The sequence below is a fragment of the Mastomys coucha genome, unplaced genomic scaffold (genome assembly GCF_008632895.1).
Source record: "Mastomys coucha isolate ucsf_1 unplaced genomic scaffold, UCSF_Mcou_1 pScaffold5, whole genome shotgun sequence".
Lineage (NCBI taxonomy): Eukaryota > Metazoa > Chordata > Mammalia > Rodentia > Muridae > Mastomys > Mastomys coucha.
In genome coordinates, this window is record NW_022196911.1 from 55,075,376 (window position 1) to 55,101,948 (window position 26,573).

General features: G+C 48.2%; 1 protein-coding gene across 2 annotated transcripts in view; it reads left to right on the forward strand.

The window, feature by feature from the left end:
* The window catches only part of Nt5m (5',3'-nucleotidase, mitochondrial), a 28,921-nt gene extending 17,662 nt beyond the window's left edge, over positions 1-11,259 (forward strand). Inside the window, exons 4-6 of one of the 2 annotated variants that reach the window (XM_031350895.1) lie at positions 5,854-5,968; positions 7,289-8,406; positions 10,876-11,199. In XM_031350895.1, coding sequence (XP_031206755.1) covers positions 5,854-5,968; positions 7,289-7,431 — 258 coding nt within the window. In that variant the 3' untranslated portion in view covers positions 7,432-8,406; positions 10,876-11,199. Of the gene's footprint in view, positions 1-5,853; positions 5,969-7,288; positions 8,407-10,875 lie in introns of both variants that reach the window. The other variant, XM_031350896.1, reaches the window with a different exon arrangement.
* Positions 11,260-26,573: the final 15,314 nt, after the last annotated feature.

Consider the following 26,573-nt stretch of genomic DNA (forward strand, 5'->3'; position numbering starts at 1 on the left):
AAGAAGCAGGAAATGGAAAAACATTCAAGCACAGACGGACTGCAGTAATAACCCATGACAGAGAATGCAAATGTGGGGAAGCACTGTAGCTGGGACATCACTGAGTCCGTCAACAACACTGGCTTCCCACTGGAGCCACAGTTGCCTAAGTTCCCAGTGCTAGACGTGAATCTCCCCCTGTGATTGGCCTTGAGTCCATTCGGAAAGCTGGGTCTGCCTATAACCACGTGTCCACTGTTGTACTGGCTGACATTTCTCTATCACAAGGCATGCAGGAGCCACAGCTGTGGGCCTTTGGGCCATGCTTAATTCTCCCCAGCATTCTTAGTAGGGACTCTGGCACCTCGGGAGTTGCTCTCGGGGAGGGGAGACTTTGGACCCAGCCCCAGCTTTATTTCTCCAAGTCAGCAGCCAAAATGTGAAGCCTCTTCAGCAACAGGATGCTACCATTCAGGCCTGGAATGCAGGCCACTGTGGCATCGCCTTTATGGTCTTAGGGCTCCTAGGGCCTCTGTGGCCAACAACTCCTAGCGAGGTTACCTGTTCTTAACACCAGAGTTCCCAGTTGACTACCTTATGGCTTCTGGGTGTGTAGCCTTTAGCATTTACAGGCATGGGGCTTTGCAGACTCACCCTATCACCTGGGTGGGTGTCACTGTGCCTTACCCAACTGTAAAGCTCCTGAGAATTCCACAGCAGCACCTGGCGTTCTCCCCCTTTGTGCACTAATGTCCCATGCTGGCTTCTCCAGCTGCACTCACGTGTCTTTTAAATGAGTCTCCAAATCTGCAAAACACTGGAGGGTTACCCCTGCTCTCTGTCTTTATGCAATAAAACCTTTCTACACAGGATGGTCAGACCTGCCATCCCATAATGAGTAGTGAGACTATGGAGACAACCCTGGTGAAACATGTGAAAGTCAGTTGTCATCTGCTTTGAGCCATGTCAGGAGATCATGTGATCTCCTCAGGAGAACTAACTTCAATGTAAGGCCATGAGAAAGTCTCTCATGGATTGATTAAAGCTTTCTCCTAATTCCAGCAATCTCAGCACTGAATGTTCTCTGATTACCACGGTCTCTCCTGCTAGGCCACTGTGAAGACCCCTGTCTGCATGCTGGTTCTTGAGTTTTCTTTGTATCGAAGGCTGGACTCATGGTGTATCTTTTGTTGCTTCTACATCAATCCAATTCTCATCACTGCTTGACTCCTCCCTTGGGTATTAGATTTTAGGATTCCAGGAGGAGCTCTGCATCTCTGGTCGAATCTGGGTCCTCTGTCCTTTTAGCTATAAAAAACCAGGCCAGCCCTCAATTTCTGTCTCTTTTGTCTAATTTACTCAGTAAGTGGGAGGCTAGTGCCAGAGCCAGGCAGCCTCCCACCCTTTCTCCCTGCATCCCTCTCTTATATTTGAGATCTCTTACTACCTTATTACCAGAGATCTCTTATTACCCATGGCAGTGGCTGGGGCCTCCGCAGCTGCTGGCTGACACCTCCATCCCCCATGTGCTACTCCCAGCTTGTCTTATCTGCTCTGGATCTTTGATGGTTGTCCTGGTTGGTTTTTTGTTAACAAGACACACGCTAGAGTTATCTAAAAGAAGGGGACCCTCAATTGAGAAAATGCCTCCATTCAGATAGCCTAGCCTGATATTGGTCAATATAGTCTTGATGTTGGTGGCCAAGCTCACTGCGGGCAGTGTCACCCTAGCCTTACCTTCCAAGTAGCTGGGACTTCAGATCTCCATGATAAGTCTGGCTTAGTTAAAGGTTTTTTAATGTGTTAAATACATATAACATAGAAGTTTCTCTCTTAGCCATTTCACCCGTATAGTTCAGCCTGTTTCAGTTTATTCTTTGTAAAACATTTTTGTCTAATTACAATCTCCAGATGAATAGAAATATAAGTGATTTTTCATATTATATCATCTACTTTTAATAGTTCTAGTTTTTTATAGATTATCTGGGGGCTATTAAAGTTCAGTTATATATATATATGCATATATATATATATATATATACACACACACATACATACATACATATATACACATACATGGTATTAGTAGATGTTGGTGTTAGCCAGGGTCCCATCACTATAAAAAATACCCAAGAAAAATCAGTTTATAAAGAGAAAAGGTTTTTCTTTGTTCAGAGGTTTGATTGGTTGGTTCCCTTGCCTTAGGCTTGTTGTGAGGCAGCCTGTGGTCATGGCAGAAGCTATTTGAGAGTGATACCACTTCCCTCATAGCTAGAAAGCAAAAAAGGGGAAGAGAAGGGCCAGGGTTTCACAAACCCCTTTGAGGTCTTCAGTGACCCAAAGATCTCCCACAAGGTCCAGCCTCTCAAGTGCCACCATGGGAAAGAATCCCTGGCCTGGGAGTCCCCCTCTGAGGGACACTGTAGCAGCACCCTACATTAATTTAATCATGCCAACTATATCCTGAGGATGCACAATCTTAGGGAGTCCCAGAATTCAGTCATTGTCAGAACCATGAGTGGGAAGGACTTGGGGCCTCTGATGTGTGGTAAAACTCAGTGCTGGAATTCTTCCTGTGCCCATTGTATGCCAGATGCAGTGAGGGGCTTCCACACATATCTTCCCACCCATGAGATAGAAGATGCTTGAATTAGTCAGGGTTCTCTAAAGGAACAGAATTGATAGAATGAATATATGTATATGTATATATACACACATATACACATACATACACACATGTGCACATATATACATACATATATACATGTGTGTACATATGTATACATGTGTGTATATATGCATATATATATATATAATTTATTAGAGTAGCTTATAGGCTGTAGTCCAACAGTGGCTATCTCCTAATGGAAAGCCCAAGGATTCAGTAGTTGTTAATTTCCCAAGGCTAGATGTCTTAGCTGGCCTTCAGTATATGCTGAATCCCAAAGAAGTAGGCTGTAATGCCAGTGAAGGAATGGACTTGCTAGGGAGAGCAGTCAGGCAGAAGAGAGCAAGTCTCCTTCTTCTATGTCATACAGGCTGCCAGCAGAAGGTGTGACCCAGATGAAAGGTGGATCTGTCCACTTCAAATAATTTCATTAAGAAAAATCCCTCCCTCACAAGTATACCCAGCCACTTGGGTTTTAGTGTGGCTCTATTTTTTTTTTTTTGTAAGATTACTTGGGGCTATTAAAGTTTAGTTACAGTAACTGGGCATTAGTAGATGTTTGTATTAGCCAGGTTTCCATCTGTATAAAAAATCGGTTTATAAAGGTGTTCAAGTTGACAACCAAGAGTAACCATCCCAAGGCTCTAGTTACCACACGTGATCAAGCAGCTTTCCAAGGACAAACCGTGTGTCTAGTTAGAAACAGCTCTGGCTTTCCCAGCCAGGATGCAGTCAGCTCTGAACCCGAGCTCGCCCCAGCTCCAGGGCAGGAGAGTGCAGAGGTGGCAGCCATCACTGGCCCTCTTGGAACTTCACTTTCTTTTTCTATACAGGATCTGTGGGTCACTGTGCTGCTTGTTTTGTGCAGCTCTTCCTCTGTGGTTTGTAGCCAGGCCCTGCCAGAGAGGAGAGACCCAGAGACTGGGTGTGTGGGACCAGACATTTGTGGCAACTTGATATTGGTGCTGTATCCAAGCTCTGGACACTCACAGAGCCGCTGGCTACAATGGGTTAGAAATGAACAAAGTGGAGGGAGATATCCGCTCCCCCCTCCCTCCTCTGTGAATGGTTTGTGAGACAAGGTACTGACTCTGTGAAAAGGGACTGACTCTGTTCTGCCTCAGAACTCTTGTGCCAGTAAGCCTGGGCTGTGGCTCCTCTGCTTGGAAGAAGCCTGGGGTCTCCCAATTTCTTTAGCATGCCTCATAGCAGACAGGGCTGAGAGCTGCAGGAGTGGGAAGGATGTATGCAGCCAGGTTGTCATGAGGATAAGAAGGCAGAGGACATCAAGTACACGTACATTAGCATCCCTGGTTTATGTCTTATATTCTCACCTCTGTATCACCGCCAGCACCGGGGTCACCCGTGTCTTCTCCCTGGTGTGACCTCTGGTGGTGATTCAAACCCCACTCAGGTAAGCACTCCAGGGACTCAGCCCATTCACCACACATCTGCATTTTGACCTTGCTAAGCTATTTTATGAGACTAATGGGTTTCCCTGCAGTGGGGTTTCTTTCTGGGAAGATGGCCAGTAGGGCCTGCATGGCTTCACTGAGACCTTGGCCATAAAGCCTTCCCTGTCAGAGTGACCTCAGGCAGTCTGTCCAGAAAGGACTCTCTTCTTCATTGGCTCATTTGGTGATTTGGACAGGTATCCAAAGAACCAAGGTCCCCGTCCTAAAGGATGTCAGAGGCCACTGAGGCAGCTTGCAGGGATAACACGGCTGTGGTTGTGGTCATCATCTGGAAGGAGCGGGGCTGGGAAGGTAGAGGAGTGGGAAGCAGGAGTGAGATGTAGAGACTGCTTTAGGAACTTGCTGTGTCGGAAGTGTGTGTGTGTGTGTGTGTGTGTGTGTGTGTGTGCATCCTACATGCACGTGTGTGGTTAAAGGCCTGAAGAGGTAGAACCATCTGAAAATCAAGGTTGCCATCATGAGGCCTGGAGGCATGAGTGGGACAGGGTCAGGCCATGCAGCCCTGTCTCTATAGGCTCTGCTCTGTTCTCCAAGCCCTTCCTGTACTAGAGGTCACTTGGAGCCACATGTAGTCTGCTCCAAGTCACGTAGGCCACAGCTTGGATGAACCTGCCGAGGCTTTGCTGCAGGCTCATTAGTGACTGCACAGCCTTTCCCTCTGGAGGTCATTCCATAGGAGCTAGTGCGTGCTTACAACCTTCTTCCTCCAGCGTCTGGCTGCTGTTTGTCCTCCAGGTGGGGCCAGAGGAATCTGGGCAAAGGTTCCTGTTCCCTTCTGCTGGAAGTCGCCCCGACTAAAATCCATACCCGTCTTGGTCTGTGAATAGATCAGGGAGGATATAGAAGGATAACCAGGTGGCAAGATGCAGCCACACGCAGGGCAGAGTGGCACAGCTGTGAACCCCAGGTCCAGGGCCCGCTCATCCCTCTCCTGGTTCTCCTGACAGAATCAGACCCAGGTTAGTCAGGCCGTGTGTGCTGCCAGCCTCACTGGGGTGGTGAGGAGAGGAAGGCTGTTTCCCAGTGTCCAAAGCATTGTAGGAAAGGGATGGGCTGTTCAGGACCCCACAGCAGCAGAGGGAAGCGTGGCCGGCTAGATTGCATATTGTTCTGTCAGTGATAGCTGTTACTGGTCTGATTGTCGAGCTTTCTGTCTGTCAGTCCTGCAGGCACCTGTGCTTTTCCTGTGTGCCCAGAGACATCAGCTGTCTACAGCACCCCTCTAACCCTGCCAGCCATCCCCATACACACTTGCACTGGTGTGGCGACTTGTAACTCCTTGTAACTGTCCTCTCTCCCAGACTACTGCTAAGTTGCCCCCCCCCCCCAGTATATCAAACATGGTTTGAATGTACCTGCCTCCACTTTAATGCACCTGTCTCTCTTTTCCTAGCAGAGACACTGGGCAGATCCGCTGGTTGTCTCTCTTGTGATTCAGCCACCTTACGGAGTCACTTAGCCCCCAAGACTCAGTGGCAGCCAGCATGACAGACCTTGTTGGAACACTGAGAGCATAGTAGTCTATGTAGCTCTGGGGATGTCAACTCCTGTTCTGAGTTGTGACCTTTCTGTAGTCGAGGGGACAAGTGTGCAGGTACACGGCTCCCAAATGTCAAATTCCTGAGCACAGAGCTGGCCACGGATATCTGCCTCCTTTGCTCCCAGTGCTGGGGTCCTAGGCTGAGCCATCTCTCAGTGCCATCTGACACTGTCATCTCCTGTTACCTTCAGTATGCCTGGGTGGAGAAACACTTTGGCCCTGACTTTCTGGAGCAGATTGTGTTGACCAGAGACAAGACTGTGGTCTCTGCCGACCTTCTCATAGATGACCGGCCGGACATCACAGGTAAGTGGGCTATGACAGGGATGGGGAGTGGTGGGGGAAGGGTGGATAGCACTGGGTGCATTCTCCCTTTTCCTAAATCCCTCCTCCTGGGGTCTCCTCAGCCTGCCTCCCATCCTCGTCAGGTGTTTATCAGTACCTAGCAAGGAACTTCTTCCTAAAAGCTCTGTCTGCACTGAGGGACAGGGCACTACTGGAAGCCAGAATGTCTGGGCTCTATCCAGATTGACTTTAACCAGTTGGCCTTCCTGATGCAAGTCAAGACCCAACTTTGATTTTCAAACCCTTATGTTTAGTAGCTTCCAGCCCTCTTTTGCCCTGAGGTAGAAATCATAGTATGGTGTCTCTGACTGACAGTGGCTTGGGCATTGTATTTGTCCTTTTTTTTTTTTTCTTTGTTTTTTTTGGTTCCAGCTCATGACCCCTTCCCAGAAAATAAGCAAACCAGTAGCTTGGCTCACGTAGCTGACAAGGCAGGGCAGAGGGAGGGCCTTAGGCATGGTGACTTGAGAATTCCGTTAGTCAGTCCACACTGCTTCCTCCCTCCTGGAGTTGTTCTGCCTGGTTTTGCTACACCGGACAAAACCTCCTGCGAGTTTTTACGAGTTGTCTGGGGACATCAGTAGGAAAACACAGTTTCTATCTTAAAGCTTGCTGAATGCCAGGGGAATCGTGCCTACCTGCCCCCGCCCCTCTATCTGTGTGTATGGGGCCAGCCTCTTTCAACCAGTCTTCCAGAGGAGCTGATAGGTCAGTCACAGTACAGTGTAGAAGGGGAGTGGTACCAGTAAGGGCTATAGCCAGGGCTTCCCACTTGAGATAGCACAGGATGGGCACAGAAGTGGCTGGCAAGGCACAGCAGTGTGTGACGACAGAGCCTACTCAGCCTCACTCTGTGGACCGCTTCTCTCACCCTGTGCACAGTGCCTGTTTTGCCCTCTTTCCTTCTGTAGGACAGGCTAATGGAAGATCACTTTGTGGATAAAGAACCTGAATCAGCGGGTAGTGGTGGTACATGCCTTTAATCCCAGCACTTGGGAGGCAGAGACAGGCAGATTTCTGAGTTCGAGGCCAGCTTGGTTTACAGAGTGAGTTCCAGGACAGCCAGGGCTATACAGAGAAACCCTGTCTTAAAAAACCAAAAAAAAAAAAAAAAAAAAAAAAAAAAAAAAAAAAAAAAAAGAAAGAAAGAAAGAAAAAAGAAAAAAAAAAAAGAAACTGAGTCAGGTGAACACAACACCTACTCTTGGGACTCTTGGTTTGGTCCCAGCAAGCTACAGCTAGCCCCTAGTGTCTAGTCTGAGCTGCTGCTTCCCTCCACAGGGGCTGAGCCACACCCCAGCTGGGAGCACATTCTCTTTACCTCCTGCCACAACTACCACCTGCAGCTGCAGCCCCCTCGTCGCAGGCTGCACTCTTGGGCAGACAACTGGAAGGCCATCTTGGACAGCAAGCGGTTACGCTGAGGCCTGTACTATGGCTCTCTGGTGGTCCAGCGTGAGGCTCACAGCTCACGACTGGACCGCAAACAGCCCGCCGAGGGCTGTGCTGCAGTTCCTGGAACTTCCTGGAAGACCTCAGTGAACACTTTGGTCAGAACAACTGACACACTTCCCGTCTTCCCCTAGCCCAGCAAGGCCTTAACCTGATATTGGGACCCGGCTAGAAGAAAGGCATGTGTTCCCAGACAAGTTGGTCTGACCTCAGGCAGAGGCCCCACACCACTGCCTCTCACTGCGTGCAATAGGGGTGTTCTCTGAGACATGAGAGTACCCTGGTCTAGGATCTGCAAGGCGAGGAGTGCCAGGGCCAGATGACAGAGGTTCCCCTGGCAGGCATGTGCCCCTCTACCTCTACCATAGAATCTTGTCCAACTTACCTACTTAGTCTTTCTGGCTTTCTGTGGTCACCAGGCTCTTTTGGAGGCCAACAGTGACCCTCCCTATGGCCAGTGCTGCGGTCTCTTGATCTGGTATCCCTAGATCCCATTAGCGGCACAGAAAGGAGCCAGCAGGCTCAAATATTTGTTGATGACATGAGAAATAAAATGCTACTCACACATAGCCTGTGCTGTGGCCTTTTCTAGAACCTGCCCCAGGGTCCTCTAGTGTGCCATCTGCTTGTGATGTAAGCATATGGGAGTCCCACACACTGATGAACAGGACAGAGGTGGGCATAGCTCCCCCATGTGTATTTCGCATGGTACCATATGGGGATAAATTCAAGATGGCCTGGATGGTGGCATTGCTGGCAGCCTGATGGTTTCTTTTGGTCCCATTCATCTGAGGGAGGCACTGCTTCCCACTAGCAACTTCCCTCACACTTTATCCATTTTCTTCTCACCCTGCAGGTAGGCACAGGACCCTGTCCCCACTCTTCTCCGGAGGCCAAGTTTCTATAAGACCTAGAAACTGCTGTTACAGCTGCAGGCTTTGTTCCCTGTGAGTGGAACCTCTGGATGGTGATGCCAGACCAACCACCTCCCAACTGTCCTCTTAATAATCTGAAAAACAGTACCCTTGAAGGCCAGTTGCTAAACTGTGGCTTGAGATGGGCACAGTGACACATGCCTGGTTCCCAGCTCTTAGGTTGAGGGAGGAGTATTACTGTGAGCTCAAGATCAGCCTGGGCTACACAGTCAGTCTAGACTGGTTATATAGCAAAAACTCCATCTAAAAACATTTAAAGCAAGCTCCCCAGTTTGTTTCTGGGCCTTCACAATGAGCCTTCATGTTCTGCATTTCGGTACCTATGGCAGGTGATCTTCAGATTGCCTGGGGACTGGGTTAGGTAGAGAAAAGGACAGGACAGAGCCTTAGTTTCAGAACTGGCCAGGGGATCACATTTTCCATCCTTTAGTCATAAGCGCCCAGGCTTATGTCACCCGGGCTAGGTAGAGAGGTCTCCAATCAGACTTGAGAAGGATGGCCCAGGAACCTACTGCCTGTCCTGGGCTCCCCTTGACTTGGCCATATGTCGCTTTCCATAGTCCTGCCCCATTGTTGCCCCTTGGACTGGTTAGAGGCCCTGCCAGTGTCTTACTGCACACGTGTGACAGTTGTATCACTTGTATCACTGGCACAAGCAGGGCAGAGACTGGCAATGCCCTTTCCTGGGTCAGCTGGAAGAAAACCAGTCCCTAGAGAGTGGGCTTCCTACCTACTCCAGAGAGCCTTTGCTATCTTGACACACAAATCACTGTTAAGCCACAACCTGTCCTTTCTTGTTCATCCCCAAGATTACACTTTAATATGGACATGATAGTGTAAGATAGTTTCAAGCTTAAAAGCCCTACAGCCTTACAAATTCAGATGCTTTGAAGAAATTTCAAAGTCTCTTTTAAAATCCAAAGTCTCAACTGTGGAATCCTATAAAATAAAAATTAAGTTAAATATGTATTTTTTAAGAGGGAAGAATCAGGACATAGTCACAACCTGAACAAAGCGAAACAAAACTCCAACTTTAAAAATTCAGTATCCAACGTCTCTGTCAGTGTCCAAGACTCTCCTGCGCTCCTTCGAAGGCTTAGGACACTTTTCCAGCTCCACCCTCTACAGCACACACAGCTTGTCTTCTAGGCTCCAGTGGGTCCACTCCACTGCTGTTGCTGTTCTTGGTGGTTCTCCCATGGTGCTGACATCCCAGAATGCTGGGGTCTCCTGCTGCAACTGGGCTGCACTTTTACCAGTAGCCTCTACTGGGCTCTCTCCATGGTGCCAAGCCTCAACTTTCTCCATGACCTTTCAATCCAGGGGCTTCCACAGCTGCACCTTCACTAGTGGCCTCTCAAGTGTCAGGCTTCAATTGCTCTCCATGATCCCTTCATGCCTTCAAAACCAGTAGCACTTGGGAGACTATTACTCGTGACCAAGTTTCGCTGCCAGCGTGAGGTACAGCCCCAGGCTACCTCTGGAACACAGCATCGGTGTGCTGACTCTGAGAAAACACTTCCCAGAACATTTCACCTCAGCGCCGCCGCTGTCTCTTCTTAATCACTGCTAAGCTAATTTATCTCTGGTTGACCAATATCCATTGTTCCAGCAAAGCAAAGGTTCTACTTTAGTGCTTCTGATCTCTTGTCAGTCACAGCCAGTTCTTCAGCCCCAACTGACCAGACACCAGATTCTTCACACAAAAGGCCCAGTGGAGTCTTTGCTTCCCTCTGAAACTTCACAAGCCATCATACCCTCCTCTCCTGGTACCAGCTTGTCTTAGGGTCTATCTCTGTGATGAAACACAATGACTAAAGCAAGGTGGGGAGGAAAGGGTTTATCTGCGTGCATCCCATAGTCCATCCATGAAGGAAATCAGAAGAAATGCAACAGGGCAGGAACCTAGAGGCAGGAGCTGACACAGAGGCCTTGGAGGGGTGGCTCGCTCAGCCTGCTTTCTTAGAGATCCCAGGACCACCATTCCAGAGATGGCACCACACACAATGGGCTAGGCCCTCCCCCATTGATCACTAATTAAGAAAATGCCCTACAGATAGATCTTATGTGGACATTTTTCTGAATTGAGTTTCCCTCCTTTTATGTAACTCTAGCTTGTGTCGAGTTGACATAAAACTAGCCTCCATATCTGCTGAGGTCTGCAGCACTCTTTAGGTTTCTCCCTCCTACCTCCTGCTCAGGGATTTTGTGGCGTCTGGGGCCCTTCATGGAGTGGCCTAGCACCCAGTCTCTACTGGTTCTCCTGTTTGTACTAGGGTTGAAAGTTGCATTTGACCAACCCCGTGGTGATCCAGGAGGACCCGAAGGCTCTCGTCACCAGTTAGGGACACTCATAAAAGGCAGCCTTAGGCAAGTGCCTTCAGAGCCTAAGGCTCTGCTACCCTTCCAACAAATGGCGCCCCCTATCTGGGAGACTCCAGTAGGTATGAGGAGGCCCCAACTTCTTGTCTGTCCTCGCAGAAACACAGTGAGAGTTATGCGCTGGATCCTTCTGGAGGTGCCCCAGGAGTCTGAAAGCTGTCCCTGAAACACGGGCCTCAATGGCTGCATTCATTGCTGGGATTCTGTACCCAAGGAGCACAAGGATTAGTGCTGCCTCATCAGCGTGGTCGAGGAGGAACTGCCAGTGAGATTTCCTGAGTGTGGCTCATCAGACAAGCAGCCATCCAGCAACCATGGCTAAGGACAGGCAGGGGAAGTAGAAGCACCCACTCTCTTTCTCTGCCCAATGTTGTGCCTTCTTTTAAAAACTACTCTACAGGATAAAAACACATGGAAACCACATATACACGGCCTCCCCAGTGAATGTATCTGCTGTTTGAAAAAATCCTTGATTAGATCTGCTTGAATGTACAGATTGGGTTTCACACAAGGTCAGTAACCACCAAGCTACTCGCCACTTAATGAATGGCTGTCTGCACAGAGGACTTGTAGACCTAATGCCACCTCCAAGAATCTCTTAATTAGTACGACTGCTGGGCAAATTCTAGTGGTTCTCAACCTGTCGGTCGTGACCCCAGGCAACCTATCAGAAATTTACACTATGATTCATAACAGTAGCAAAATTACAGTTATGAAGTAGCCACAAAATAATTTTATGGTGTGGGGAGGGGTCAACCACAGCACGAGGAACTGTATTAAAGGAAGGTTGAGAACCACTGAGTGAAACAAATCTGACAGAGGACCTACAGTTTGTAGAGAGAGCCACTTGATGGCGCCAGAGGACTGGCTGTAGGACCTTGGAGCCCTTTGTGCCTCACTGGAGCCTGGAGTCATCCCTGGGAAGTCTCGGCTCCCAAGCACCAGCATTTCTCTCTGACCTCTGCACCTTCTGGGCTGAGTCTTGGGACCTCAGGCACTATTGTCTGAGCACTGGGATATGAGTCACGTCAGCTGATACCCCCACTGAGAAGAGCCTGGCACGATGGGATGTGTCAGCCTCCACACTCAGCATCATGCACAGGCTCCACCTCCAGCCTGTAGCCTCAGGTTTCCTTTCCCACTGATCCCAGGCCTATCCTGTCCTCAGGCCCTGCCAGTGGTCGTCCCCCAGAGCCCCAGCCTTATGACAACATACAGTCCTAACTCCACAGGACTCCAGGGGGAGAGGTGCTATCTTATGCAAGGAGAAGAGAGTCTAGGGAGGAGGGCAGAAGAGCCCAGTGCCTCCTGAGCATATGCTGTGCCGTGGTATCATAAGTTTCCCCAAGGGACTACGAAGCAAGGACAAGATCAAAAGAGGAGGAAAGGTTTATTTTTGGTTTATTAGGGACTCAGACCAAAGGTGTGTGTTTGTTTTTCTAGATAGGGTCTCTCTGTATAGCCCTGGCTGTCCTGGAACTCACTCTGTAGACCAGGCTGGCCTGGAACTCAGAAATCTGCCTGCCTCTGCCTCCCAAGTGCTGGGATTAAAGGCATGTGCCACCACCGCCTGGCCAGACCAAAGGTTTTAGCCCATGGTCTGTTGATCCTTTTGCTCTTGGGCCTGGGATGAAGAAGAGCATCGTGGTAGGATCACTCCATGGAGCAAAAGTGTTCACTTTGTGCCTTAGGCATGAAAAGACAGGTGAAAAGGAGAGATGAGGGTCCCTTTGAGTATCCCCCCCAATGACCTAACTCCCTTCCATGCCCTACAAGTCATTCCTGCCACATTACCAGCAGGACCACACCTTCAACCTTCGTCTTGGGGTGGGGGTGCTTTTACAATAATAGAAGCTAAGGCCCACACTGACAGACCGAGCTGAGCTTTCCCATCACCAAGCACACACAGCCAAGCAGAGAACACAAGTGTGCTATGTCTGTTGATTTTTTTCGCTGTTGTTTGTTGTTTTTGTTTTTCAGACAGGCTTTCCCTATGTAGGCCTGGATGTCCTGGGATTCGCTCTGTAGACCAGGCTGGGCTTGACCTCAGAGATCCGCCTGCTCTGAGCACAACACCCAGTACAATGTCTGTTTTGTGGGGGGTAGGAAGAAGGTGTGGGTACTCTGCTTGAAGAAGCAGGCAGCGATCCAGAGGCTGGTGACATCCAGGGACAATGAGCACAGGGTCTTTGGTGCTGTTGGTGGGATGCTGACTAGTCTACAAGTAGAGACAGCAGGAGCAATATGACACTCCTGCGTTCACGTATGGATGCTGGGAGTGAGATGTGGTCATCTAGGCACCACTGAGTTTATCCTATGGAAAAAAAGGATTGGACATCCCCAGAAGGTAAGAACCAAATCGGAAATGGAGCAACATTGGCAGATGCCAAGAAAGGAACAGAGGTACCTGCGCGCAGCTTACGGTAAGGCAAAGTGCAGGTCGCCAGTGGGAGCGAGAGGTAAGAGCCGAGGCCAGGGCAGGGGCCACAGATACTCGGAAGGAGAAAGAAGAGCAAAGCTGGCCCAGTTCCTTAGAGAAGACAACCCATGCCATCGGGGAGCGAGGGGCCCTCCCCTTTCTGGACCCCCTTTCTCCCTCCTTGGTCCCCCTTGGAAATCCTCCCTTGGGTGGGCTCTTTCCCCCATGCACTTTTCTTCCTGCAATTTGTTAGTAATTTGTCACCCATTCAAGGTCCTGGAGTGGGAAAACTCCCAGGAGCAAGAAGCAGCCCCTCTTACAGGGTCCTGTCTCTGCTTTCCTCGTAGGTTTAAAATTATCTAGACCCTCCTTTACCTCCTGCTAGGAACAATGCCAGCCGCAAGCACATTTCAACCAAACACATTCAGACCAAACAAGGGACTTAAGATAGTGGAGGCTTTTCTTGGGGGCGGGGAGAGCTTGCAGAGGAGAGATGTCTGTAAAGATCAGAAACTACCATCCCTTTACAAGGCGGGAGGGGGCAGGGAGGAAGGTTGTGGGCTCTTCTGACCTGCAATAGGCCATTGCTGGGTTGACTGGTGAGGTGAAGAACGGAAGATGATTGATAAACGCCTCAGGGGGAGGGCGAATGTGATCAAAACACATTGCATGGAATTTCAGAGAATTAATAACATTCTATTTTAAAATAGATTCTCATCTCCTCTGGCCATTGTCTGGTCTGCAGTGGTGGGGATGAGAAGCAGGCAAGCAAGTTACTTTAGTTTTGGAGTATTAATTATGATGGAAATAAACTAAATAAAAGGAAATAAACTATCACTATTTAACCAAAATGGGGGAGGGGTTTTTTAAAAATGGCTTGGTCTTGGCTATCAACCACAGTGGATGACAGGCAGCTGGGTTCAAAGCAAGAGAAGTGGACACAAGGACAGGGAGTTTATTCAACCAGAGTAAGAATTCAGAACAGGTGTAACAGTGCGCTCTGAGAGAAGCACAGAACAGCATCCTCAGTAGATCAAGAGTCACAGTGAAGATTGGGACAATTAAAGCCTGATCGCTAAAAGGCCTCAGGAAATGGGCCTGAGCAGCAGCATGAACACCTCTGAAGAGACGAACAGTCAGGGGCCTGAGCTGAAGACTTCTAAAATGCAGCATAAAGGGGGTTGGAAGAGGAGGAGACTCGGAGGACAGAGCAAAAGCATTTTTCTTACTCCAGAAGAACGTGTGCCCCAAAAAACACAGAGCTGACCCTGACGGTACTGTAGTGCCCTGAGCCAGGGTCGATGCATGAATAGAGATTTTATACTGGACACATGTTGAACTTTTACAGTCTGAGGACAAAATAATTCTAAGCATTTCCAGACAGCCCCTCCTACCCACCTACCCACCCCCCCAAAAAAAGGAAAGGAAAGAGAAAAAAAATGAGATACTTTTATCTTCAAAATTCAAAGGAAAATAATTTCAGACTCAATCTCTAAATGGAGCCAAATATAGGGAGAAATCCCCCCAGATGGTTGTAGAAAGGGCTCAGCTTTTTGTTTGTTTTTCAAGACAGGGTTTCTCTGTGGAGCCTTGACTATCATAGAACTTCCTCTATAGACCAGGCTCACCTGGAGCTCAAAAATCTACTTGCCTCTGCCTCCAGAGTGGGTTTAAAGGTGTCCAATGCCATCACCCAGCAAAATGGCTCAGCTTTTAAGAGCATGAATTACTACTCTTCCAGAGGACCTGGGTTTGATTCTTAACATCAGGTCAGATGGCTTACAACTTCCTGTAACCCCTGCTCCAGGAGCATCTCAATCTTCTGGCCTCTGTGGGTACCTCTACCCACATGAACATACCTACACACACACACATGCATGCACACACACATACACACACATACACATGCACATACACACATACATACACGCACACACAAATATGCACACACACGCACACACATACATACACATGCACATATACACCCACACACATGCATACACACACACACACACACACACACACACACACAAGTAATACAAGAAAAATGAATCTTTAGAAAAACACGAGTGGAACCATGTGACTTTGTCAGTTTCTTTTTTCCATTTTTAAATTTTTATGTAAGTGAGTGTTTTGTCTGCAGGTATGTCTGGGTACCACATGTGTGCCTGGTGCCCACAGAAGCTAGAAGGAGGCATTAGATTCCCTGGGACTAGATTTATATATGGTTGTGAGCTGCCTTATGGGTACTAAGAATTGAATCCAGGTCCTATGGAAGAGCAAACAGTGTGTGCTCTTAACCATTGAGCCATCTCTTCAGCTCTTGAGAAAGTTCCCTTTTGAATGAGTTACCAAGTTATGAACTCTAGCAAGAAGGAAAAGAAGCTGTTAGATGGCCCACCCACTTCACGAATTCAGCCATCATAGGTAAAATAAGGTCTATATGAGTTTTCCTATCCTAGTCCTGTGTACCGTAATTTGCTATCTTGCATAGACTTTGAGTGGTTATACTATGTATTGAGTCCTAAATGCCAGAGGCTGACATACGAGGGGACCCACTGCATCCATTGGGCCTGAATATGTGCTCATGGTATTCTCTGTGAGTGCCTGGCTTCAGTTCTGGCCCTGAGGCTAAAGACCAGGCCCCTGATGGGGGAGACCTTGCCATATAGTAACTATTCTGTGATTTTGTGATGTCATGGGCTCCTTTCCTTCTAATTATGATTTGACACCTTCAGACTGTCCATTTATGCAGTTGTCTGCTCTGTAGATGCTTGCTGGTCACCCCATAAACGGACCTGGCCCCAGGATCCCTGTGTGTGGCTCCAGCCCCACATCACACTGGCCATCTCCGCTGAGTTGTGCTCTGGATAGGACAGTGGGCCAGCACCACAGTTCCTGCTGCTGGGGGAGGGGTGTGTGCTGACATCCACTGATTAGGTTATGGACTTTGTTCATGTTCAATGTCAACAGGGAGCCAGGGTATCAGTGGGAATGGAGTGGGGCTTTCTGGAGGAGGGTTGTGACCTCAGTTCCTATCACCTACTCAGCCTGTTTCCTGACACAGTCTGATGTCAGGTTCCACCAGCTTTGGCTTCCAGCCCATCTGCTGTCAGTGGTTGCTGGAGCTTGGGTCAGCTTCATGCTGAGCAACTGCCCAGCCTGCCCCCAGGCTCTCAGCTGAGGTAGATACTACGTGTGGGCGCGAAGCCTTTCATTACTGCCAAGTCCTCATCTCTGCCTCCTGCCTAGCCCAACTTCTCTGGCATCACCAGCTACTTGCCACCTCCTTGGAGCCTGTATCCCACCACAAAGCCTCTGCACTATGCTTCCCTTCTCCAGAGGCTGAGCTGGGTACAGGCTGCCCTTTACCAGTGTCTGAACACCAGGTCTTTCTTAAATGACATCCTCTGCCTACACTTGGATCTCTCTACCTCCAGCTTCTGGGCCACCACTTGCAACTCTCCTTCATTTGGGGGGAAAGGCTATGTCCCTAACCCCTAAGATCCCAGAGGAGCAGAGATGGAGATGAAGAAGACAGATGGACAGATATTTAAATAGGACATAAGAGAAAGGAGGACTTACAGGGCAGGGGAGATGATAAGAAGGGCCACAAGGGAAGGACACAGTTCGGGAAGCTCACGCAGCTCTTTGCAGAAGAGTGGGCCAGTGGGAAGGGGTAGAGGAGCGTGTCACCCCAGCCTCCTGTGACAGTAACACCTCCACCTTCCCAAAAACTATAAACATTCTGAAGGCATCACTCCTAGCCTCCCACGGCCACACAGAGATATCCTTGTGATAACACAGGCAGTGTTTAAACAGCTGTAGCCATCGGCAGCTGGTCTCACATGGAGGAGCCCCAGAGCCACATGAAAACAGGAGCCTGCAGCCACGACTAGCCCTGTATTCTTGAGAAAAACTTCTTGAGGAGGAAGGGGGGCATTTAAAGGACCAAAGCAGGTGGATGGAGAGCACAGGGCTTGGGGTTCTCCTGGGCGATATGGCACCAGAAGCTTGGGGGGTTCTGGAAGTATGAGAGGGGTTTCCGGAAGAATGGTGGGCTTCTGGAAAAGGCAGACATGCTCAGAGGCAGAGGCAGCATTTCCTGGAGCTTCTGACCATCCGTTCAGGTCTGCAGCCTGCGTATTAGTCCCTGCTGCCCTCCTTGCAGGTTTCTTCTCTCTGGGGCCCCAGGAAGTAGCTGGTGGCTCTGCCTGGCCATTAATTCACCCATTTTGTCCTTCCCCAGGCTCTGAACCCTGTGCTGAATATTCAGAGTGGCTGCCTGATTTACCCCTGTCTGCGTTTGAGTGGTTCTATTTATAAAGCCCCAAGGATAGCTGACGAAAACGGTGAAGAAGAAACAAATTTTTCAGTTTAAAGGCACTATGCCAGCTGTTTGTTTGGAAAATAGGATGACGTCTATTCTCAGTTTCTTGCCTTCCCCTGGGACTGAGGAAGTCAGATTAGACTCAGGCTTTGCTACTCACCCGCAATAGCTGGACCACACATCGTGTCCTTCTGTACCCACGGCTTCAGAAACATTGTTTCTCCTTTGCTGACCTTGGATATTGAAGGATGTTCTCCCTGCAGAGCACTGCAAATCCTTCCTGGGTTCTCTTGGCTAAGGCACCATGTCTTAGTGTTCTAGTGCTGTGAAGTGACATCATGACCACTGTAAGTCTTATAAAGGAAAACATTTCATTGGGGCTGGCTTAGTTTCAGAAGTTGAGTCCATTATCCTCCTGGCAGGGAGCACAGTGGCACGCAGGCAGACATGGTGCTGGAGAAGGAGCTGAGAGTTCTGTAACCAAATTACAGGTAGCAGGAAGAGACAGAACCACTGGGCCTGGCCTGAGCATTTGAAACCTTAAAACCACACTTCCTCCAACAAGACCACAGCTCCTAATCCTTCTCAAGTGGTGCTACTCCCTAATGCTCAAATACATGAGCCTATGGGGGCTATTCTTATTCACCCCCTCCCAATAAAGCTCCACTTTTTCCCTGGAGGAGAGTCCTGCTAGGCCCTTTGTTGTGGGTTGGGGAAGTCTAGGGAATGGGAACCCGCAGCTCAGGTGCCATGTGATGCTGTGTAAAGCTTTATGCTCACATCTGGGAAAGGGGTGTTGCCCTCCTGGTCATTTTCTGTGTGGCACATCTTCCACAGCAGACGCTTGACTTGCTGTAAGGTGTGATGTGTTGTATTTATTTCACCAAACAGAGTGACTTTGAAGTCTCAATTTGGTGTCTTCCCAGGCTGGTGCTAAATGTTCCCACCTTCTTTTGAGATGCTGGCAGAGAGTGGTCCCACAGCTTCCAGGCAGCTGTGTATGATAACCAGGGTGATCAACCAGTTGTAGTGTGTGGCTGAACGTGCATGTAGGTGAATTGTGGTGGTTTGATTAGGAATGGCCCAAATAGGCTCATATGTTCTACAGTTGGTGGAACTTTTGGGGAGGAATTAGGAGATGTGGGCTTGTTTGAGGATTCCGTGTGTGTGTGTGTGTGTGTGTGTGTGTGTGTTCTCTTTCTCTCTCGTACTTGTGGATCAGGATGTGAGCTACCTGAAGTTATGGATGCTAACCTTCAGAGGCCATAAACTAAACACTTTATAAGATGCCTTGGTCATAGTGTTTTATCACAGCTATAGAAAAGTCACTTTAAGACAGAAGTTGGCACCAGGGAATGGGCTATTATGTCCTGGCCATGCTCTTTATTAGAGGAATGTAGGAGACTTTGGGACTTTGGACTAGGAAAGCAGTTGAGTGTTATAAATGGGATTTAATGAGCCATCACAGTAGGAACTTGGAAAGACAGTGAGTAGTGATAAGAGACACATTGATTATGGGGGCTCAGCTCAAGGTTTCAAAGGGGAACAGGGCTAGCAAGTGCTATAGAGGCCATTCTTGTGATATTTGGACAAATATGGCTTTCCGCCTTGTCCTAACAATTTTCCTGAGGCTAAATTGAAAGCTTTAGACTAATTTCCTTAGTGGGGGGGATTTCCAGACAGCCTAATATTAACTCTGTCAAGTGGCTATTAGTGATCACTGTTATGCAAGTCTACCATGAAAGGGAACAACTTGGACAAAAAGAAATACAAAATGTACAGCTCGAGGAGGAAAAATAATGCCAGGAAATTTAATATTAGAGCCAAGGCTTGTTCTGAAAGAGGTGAAAAGATTAAAGGCCTGGTGCAAAATGGAATCAGGGGAGTGGTGTCCTCAGGCAAGGCCCCACCCAGCTGAGCTTCCAATTTGGAAAAAAGAAAGTCCTGAGGGATTTTCTTCTCCTAAAGAGCAACAAAGGAAATCTGCTGCACGTGTAAGTCCAGGCTCCAGGCTTCATCCAAAGCAGGCTCAACCCTGGCACTGTTATCCAGGTTCTCTGCCCTTTATGAATGATATATGAGCATAGGGGCTGTGGAGTCTCTTCGGCAGTCCAGGGAAGCTACTGAGGGCAGTTGTGTGTCAGGAGAGTCCCTTCATGGATGCCCCAAGAGGCGATGGCGTGAAGCTGGGAAGATGAAGCCTTGATTGTGTCGGAGGCCCTAGGATGATGCAGGTTCTAGAGCCACAGGCTGGCTGTCAGGGAATGCTGTACACAGGGAGCGGAACTATCCAGAGAGAGAGAGAGAGAGAGAGAGAGAGAGAGAGACAGACAGACAGACAGACAGACAGAGAGAGACAGGCAGAGAGAGACATAGACAGAGAGAAAGAGACAGAAAGAGAGAGAGAGAGAAAGAGAGAGAGAGAGAGAGAGAGAGAGAGAATGAGAGAGAGACAGACATTGTGGGCAGCAAAAAGCTGGAAGAGCAGAGCCATCTACGCTCTTTGATGTCAGACATGGAGCTACAGGATTTGGGGTTTGCCCTGCTGGGATTCAGCCCTGCTTTGATCCACTATGCTTAGATATCTTCCTTTTGAAGTGGTAATGTGTATTCTGTGCCATCGTATGTTGAAAGTATATGATTTGCTTTTGGATTTTATAGGGGATTACAACTAAGAGATTGCCTGAATCTCAGAAGAGGTATTGGACTTCTAAACAGGGCTAGACTGTGAAAGACTTTTGAAGTTGGACTAAATCTATTCCTCATTATGATATGATCACAAGCCATTGAGGTCAGGGAGTGGATTGTGGTGGTTTAAATGAAACTGCACCCCCCCAATAGGCTCATAAGTTGGAATGCTTGGTCCATAGTCAGTGGAACTGTTTGGGAAGGATTAGGAGGTGTGGACTTGTTCAAGGAGGTGTGTCACTGGGGGCAGGCCTGGGGTTTCAAAGGGCTTCTTAATGCTTGCCCTCTGTGCCTCCTACTTTGAGGGGTCTCTACAAGTGGCAGGTAAGTAAGGGAACCAGGAAGAGATGAGAATGAAAACTCAGTTCAGATTGACCTGAATCAAGACTTCAGTGAGTGTAATACCAGCAGGTTCATTGTCAGCATATTCAAAAGAGTATAATTTGGGAAAAAAAAACTTTCCTGGTATAATACAATCCCTGATGCACAAGAAAGCATAGTCACACTGAACGTATACTCGGGGTCCATGTCATTTCTTCCTAGAAAATGGTTTCTAGAAATAGACTACCTGTACTAGCTTAAGGGCCTAAGGAAGGATCTGGCCTGGTCTCAGTCATTTGTGAGACCCACTCCATTGTGGAAGATGAGGTCATGGAAGCTGTACCCTGGAGTCCTGCCCTCAGTTTACCTTTCACCTTCTGTATACTCTAGCACATCCCACGGTCATCTGTGGCTGGGGTACAGGCAGAAAAGAATAACGCCTGGAATCTCAGGCGAGGCTCTTTGTCCCTTCTACCGTCCTCCTACTTAGGAATGTTAAGTTTTCATTACTGACAATAAACCCAACTATCAATGTATCAGTTTTGTTCACTTAGTTGCCATGGATACCAGACTGAAATTATCTTTACCCTAAGAAAGAGATAAGATTCATCATCTTATGGCCAGGGGAATGGGAAAACCACCACAGTACAGTACCACTCTGCCTGTGAAGAAACCTAGGATATTTGGAGCTTTCTGGGGGGAGAGAGTAGAGACGGGTTAAGGTATAGCCAGGAGCAAAAATCCTGTCCAGCCAATTAGGGTGATAAAGGGGTTAAAATGAAGCAGCATGGTGGTTTTTGCTGATTGTCAGATAGGATTGTGGGTCACCTCAGACAAGCCTCTGGGAATACCCAGGTTAATGGAAGCGAAAAGACACACGCTGACTGTGAGCATCTTCATTCTGTGGAGTAGAGCTCTGGACTAAATACAAAAGAACTTGATATGGGAATCGGCTTTTTTGCTACTTCCTGACTGTGGCAGCAGCGGGACCAGTCATCTAAGCTGCTTCAAGCTCACATCGCCTTGACTTCTACACCATGGTGGACTGTATCTTTGGACTGTGAGCTGGGACTTCTCCCTTAAATTGCTTTCGTCAGACTATTATAACACAGCAACAGGAAGAGAAGCATGGTCTCACACACCTTTGCTAGTGTTGTAAAATCATGATGGCAGCTGTCAGCTAGGCACTTTCACTTCACTGTGTCATCTCACCCTCATTGTAAACCCAAAGTGGCGTGGATGCCATGGGCATCAGAGAAGCTACCCAGTTGGCATGGATCAAAACCAAACCTGTCATTCTCAGGGCCTTGCTCCGTATCACTGTGTTCAGCTTCCTAGAGCTCCCATGGGGATAGAAGGAAGGTAATAGGAGGAGAGTGAGTGGCTTAGTTCCTTTGTCAGCAAAATTGGGTTGTGACTCTCCCTGGAGAGTCCTTGTAGGGATCAAGTCTCCCATGATGCATCCATGACCTAACCCCTGCCATGATGTTGCACGTCCTAAAGTCATTGCAACCATTAATCTCTGGAGAGTCTGAGTTCAGGTTGAACTGCCCCCAGGATAGGCTCCTGGGTTGGGAGACCCTCCTGTGATAGGTCTGGTCTGAGGGAAGACCCAGGGTGGACTTCTGGGTAGAACAAGAAAAGATTAGGGAGGTTTCTTCCAGACCCAGTCCCCTAGGATTTTGTATACACAGCATGTGTTATCTATTCCATAATGAATTATTTTAAAAACACCAAGAACTGGGCTGGCAAGGTGACTCGAAGGATAAAGGTGTTCACCACCAAGCTTACAACCTGAGTTTGATTCCCAAGACCCACATGGTGTAAGTAAAGACCTGACACCCACAAGTTATTTTCTGATCTGTGACTGATAAGTCACAGGAGTGTTCTCCATATATATATATATATATATATATATATATATATATATATATATGTAAAATAAAAGTAAGCAAGCAAAACCCACCAGTGACCACAAAGCACCTGTGCATAAGTATTCACAGCTGCACAGTAGCCGAGAGGTGGAAACGGCCACATAGCCATTTTCAGGTACCTGCACAGGAGGATGAGGAGTGCAGGACAATTCGACTCAGGAAGGAGGGAGATGCTGTCACATGTCCTAACAAGGGTGAACCTTGAGGATGCTGCTCAATAAAATGTGCCAATCACAAAAGGAGAGACACTGTAAAATTCCATTCATATGAGATATGCTGTTTTGGTTCATCTTCACTTCAACTTGACTGGGTTTGGAATCACTATGGAAACACATCTTGGGGTGTGTCTGTGATGGATGATGGCTTCTTCAGAAATGTTAACTGAAGAGAGAAGACTGATCCTGAATATGGTGGTACTATCAGTGTACTGGGGTTCTGGGCTGAATAAGATGAAAAAGGAGCTGAGAATAGCCTGTATCTCTCTCTTTCCTGACTGTGGACCGTGTCACCAGCCTCCTCACGTTCCTGCCACCATGCACCACACGGGTCGTGAAGGACCACATCCCCTTGACAGTGAGCCAAAGTAAACTGTATCATCCTTAAGATGCTTGACAGATGCTTCGGTCATTGCAGTGAGGGGTGCAACTATTCCAGGCACACATAGGCACTCCAGAGTGAGGGGAGAGACTGCTGGGTGCTTAGAGCCCAGGGGAGCAGAAGGATGACGATTCTGATGAGCTTGTGAAAAGCTCCAGAATTTACCTGTTGTCTACATGAAGGCCGTCAACACACATGTCCATGTCCTTTCTTTTCTTCCACTACTCAGCTTTGACCCGTAGCTCTAGGCTTGCAGAGAATGTGCTCTGACCCTAAGCCACGTCATCTCAGCCTGAAGTATGTACTTTAAACAAGACAATTACACGGTTAGGGAATTAATCACACAGTCACTGTTATGGTGTGGTGGTACAGGCATGTAATGATCTCAGTTTCTTGAACGGCTGAGGCAGGAGGATTGCTTAAATAAAACAATTGCAAGATGGCTCAGCAGGTAGAAACACTTGCTGCCAAGATTGATGACCTGAGATTGACCCCTGGAGCTCACACTGAACAGAGAAGCAGCTACTGAAAGTTTCCCTCCGGTCTCTATATTCATATACATATATATAAATAATAAATAAATATTTTTATTTTATTTTTCTAGTTTTTTTTTTTTTTGGACAGGCTTTCCCTATTATGTGGCTCTGTCTGCCCTGGAACTTGATAGGCAATCTAGCCTCAAACTCACAGAGATCTACCTGTCTCTGCCTCCCAAATGCTGAGATTAAAGGTGTATATTTATAATAAATATTTTTTAAAAGTGCTTCTGATCCCCCATGTGGCCCTACCCCTCTCCCATCCTTCAGATGGCCCCACCCAACCCCTGACAGCCAAGGCAGCTGTGCCCCTGGGATGCATGCATAGAGAGGCAAGGCTGCAGAAAGCCTGTGGTCAACAGCCAGGGAGCTGTGTATGAACAGTCCGGTCTTCTGTCTGTTTTCCTCTCTGCCACTCTATGCCAGTGGTTCTCAACCTTCCTAATGCTGCAACTCTGTAATACAGTTCTTCCTGTTGTGTTGACCCCCCAACCATACGATTATTTCGCTGCTATTCCATAACTGTAATTTTGCTACTGGTATGAACTGTAATGTAAATGTCTGATAGGCAACCCCTCGATTGAGAACTGCTCCTCTACGTCGTCGTAGCATGCTAACAGCCTAGAAAGCCTCTTTCAGATGGTGTTATTGAACCTCTTTGCCATTTCTTTCTCTTGTTCAAAAGGCTGAGCAGTAGCACTGGCTGCTGCGGGCAGCACTGAGGGCTGTGAGCAGTCGGATAGCACAGAGCAGTGGGAAGGGCTGCATGGAGCTGTAAACTGGTGGAGAGATCCATAGGGTTGCCATGGCTGCTGCGCCGCTGCCTGGAGAGCTGTTTACACTGCCGGCTGAGGGCTGAGGGCTGAGGGCTGATGAGTCTCACTGCTCTAGGCACTAGCATTAGTTACTTTGTTTCATGATTTCTATGTGAGAGGAGCCAAAGAATCTTCGGCCAACTGGCAATAATCCCCCCTCCCTTATTCTGTCCTTTCTTTCCCTCTTTTGTTCCCCAGTCATGTTAGATCCGAGGTTGATGACCCCTCATAGAAGTCCGGATGCCAAGAAACATTATTTGGTATACCTGCCTATGGTGACCTCTGACAGAGACCAGTGTGTCTGCCCTTGTGAACCCCGTGCTTGGTGTCAGCAGAGCTCCCAAGGAAGTAACTAATGGGGAGAGCCCAAAGGGAAGCCATAGCTGGGTTTCCTTGTGGTAGTAGAGACCCAGGCAAATGGGAAAACAGCCTTGTGAGGAGATTCAGACTCCCCAGGGGCCAGACCCTCCTCCCTCAGCAGGCGTCAGTTGAGAGTGGGTGTCAGTTCAGCTGCTCCTCATCCCTGCTGACTCACTGGCCGTGCTGGTTGTACCTCCAAGAGGCTATTTTCCTGGGGCACTAGAAACTCCTTGTCCCCATTTTAACTTTTGGTTTGTTTTGTGATGGCTCTTGTTGGTTGTCAACTTGACTATTTCTGGAATGAACTATACAGTCCAGAAGTGGAGGGCACACCTGTGATCTGGATCTTTGGACAGGAAGACACATGCCTTTAATCCAGATCCTGAGGCAGGAGGGGCTGCAGCTTCTGCTGGAAGCCTATGTAAAGTCATGGAAGAAGGAAGCATTTGGTTTTTGCCTGCTTGCCCTCATCTTGCTAGCACATCCATTCCTTTACTGGCATTGGAGCCAATTTCTTCAGGTTTTCAGCACAGAAGCCAGCCTCGTAGGACTGAGTAACTACTAGATTCTTGGCCTTTATGGCTAGTCATTGCTGTCTTAGTTAGACTGCAGCCTGTAAATCATTCCAATAAGTTTCATATATATATGGAGGGAGTGAGGGAGAGAGAGAGACAGAGAGAAAATGTGTTTAATTTCATAAATTCTGTGACTCTAGAGAACCCGAATACAAAAACTTTGCCCACCTGTCTACAACAAAACTTCTATCCAAATCCACCCTCCCATTCTCCCCCACGCCGGAGTTTCTGATTCCCAGAACTGGGGGCTTCTGCAGGGTAAAAGTGCAGCTACTCCTCTCAGGAGCCAGGAAAGAGTCTCAAGGAGGCTGCAGATCCTTGAGGGTCACAGCCTGAACATCTGTAAGAAGAAGGCGGGTAGCTGAGCCAGGAGCGAGAGCCACAGAGACAGAGAAGAGAGGGTCTCAAATCCAGAGAGGACAAAGCCTGAAGAATCCTGAGTGCTTTTTTTAGGGGAAGCGAGTGTACTTTCTATTGGCTCTGCTGTCCCACAGCTGGAGCACAGGCCACGCCCACTCCGTGTAAGGAGAGGAGCCCAGGGCTCCTGCTGAGCTGCATCCTTACTGGATCTAGGTTTTACTATTCCTTTCCACAAGGTGCCTTGGAGAAATGGCTCCATCCAGGCACACAGGAAAGATCCAAGCTGAAATATTACATTGTATCATGATGATGACCTAGAAAAATGCTGTGTCGAAACAGTACAAGAACCACCCTGAAGCAGATTCTGCCAGCTAAATCAGGGATCCTTTGAGCATATTGACAAGTAACAGTACTTCCAGTTATAACCAGCGGAGAGAGGTGGTGCAAGGCTTTGCAGATGGAGTCGAGGAATGAATATTAAACTGTGATGAGCAATGGAACATTACATCATTCCCCAGCACCTTTCCCCCATATATTTGTTCACAACAAAGGGAAAGTGAATGATTTCTGTGGGAGAAGGCTGCAGACACATCTAATCAAGCAAGGCCCCCCTCCCCCCAACCACTTTTCTCCACCTTTACTCTTCTGGGCTGGGGCTTTGCTCTCGTCCCCTTTCTACCCACTGAAACCCTAACCATGACTCGGTGCCTGGCTCTCAGGCTACCTGTTTCACAACCTCTCCATCACTCCATTTGATGTGGATATCCTGAGGAGGAGGACAACACAGGGGACTCAGCAGTTATCTGTGAGGGACTCTCCAAGGTGCTGGAGATGGTGGGTTTATAATCTTTGAGAAGAGAAG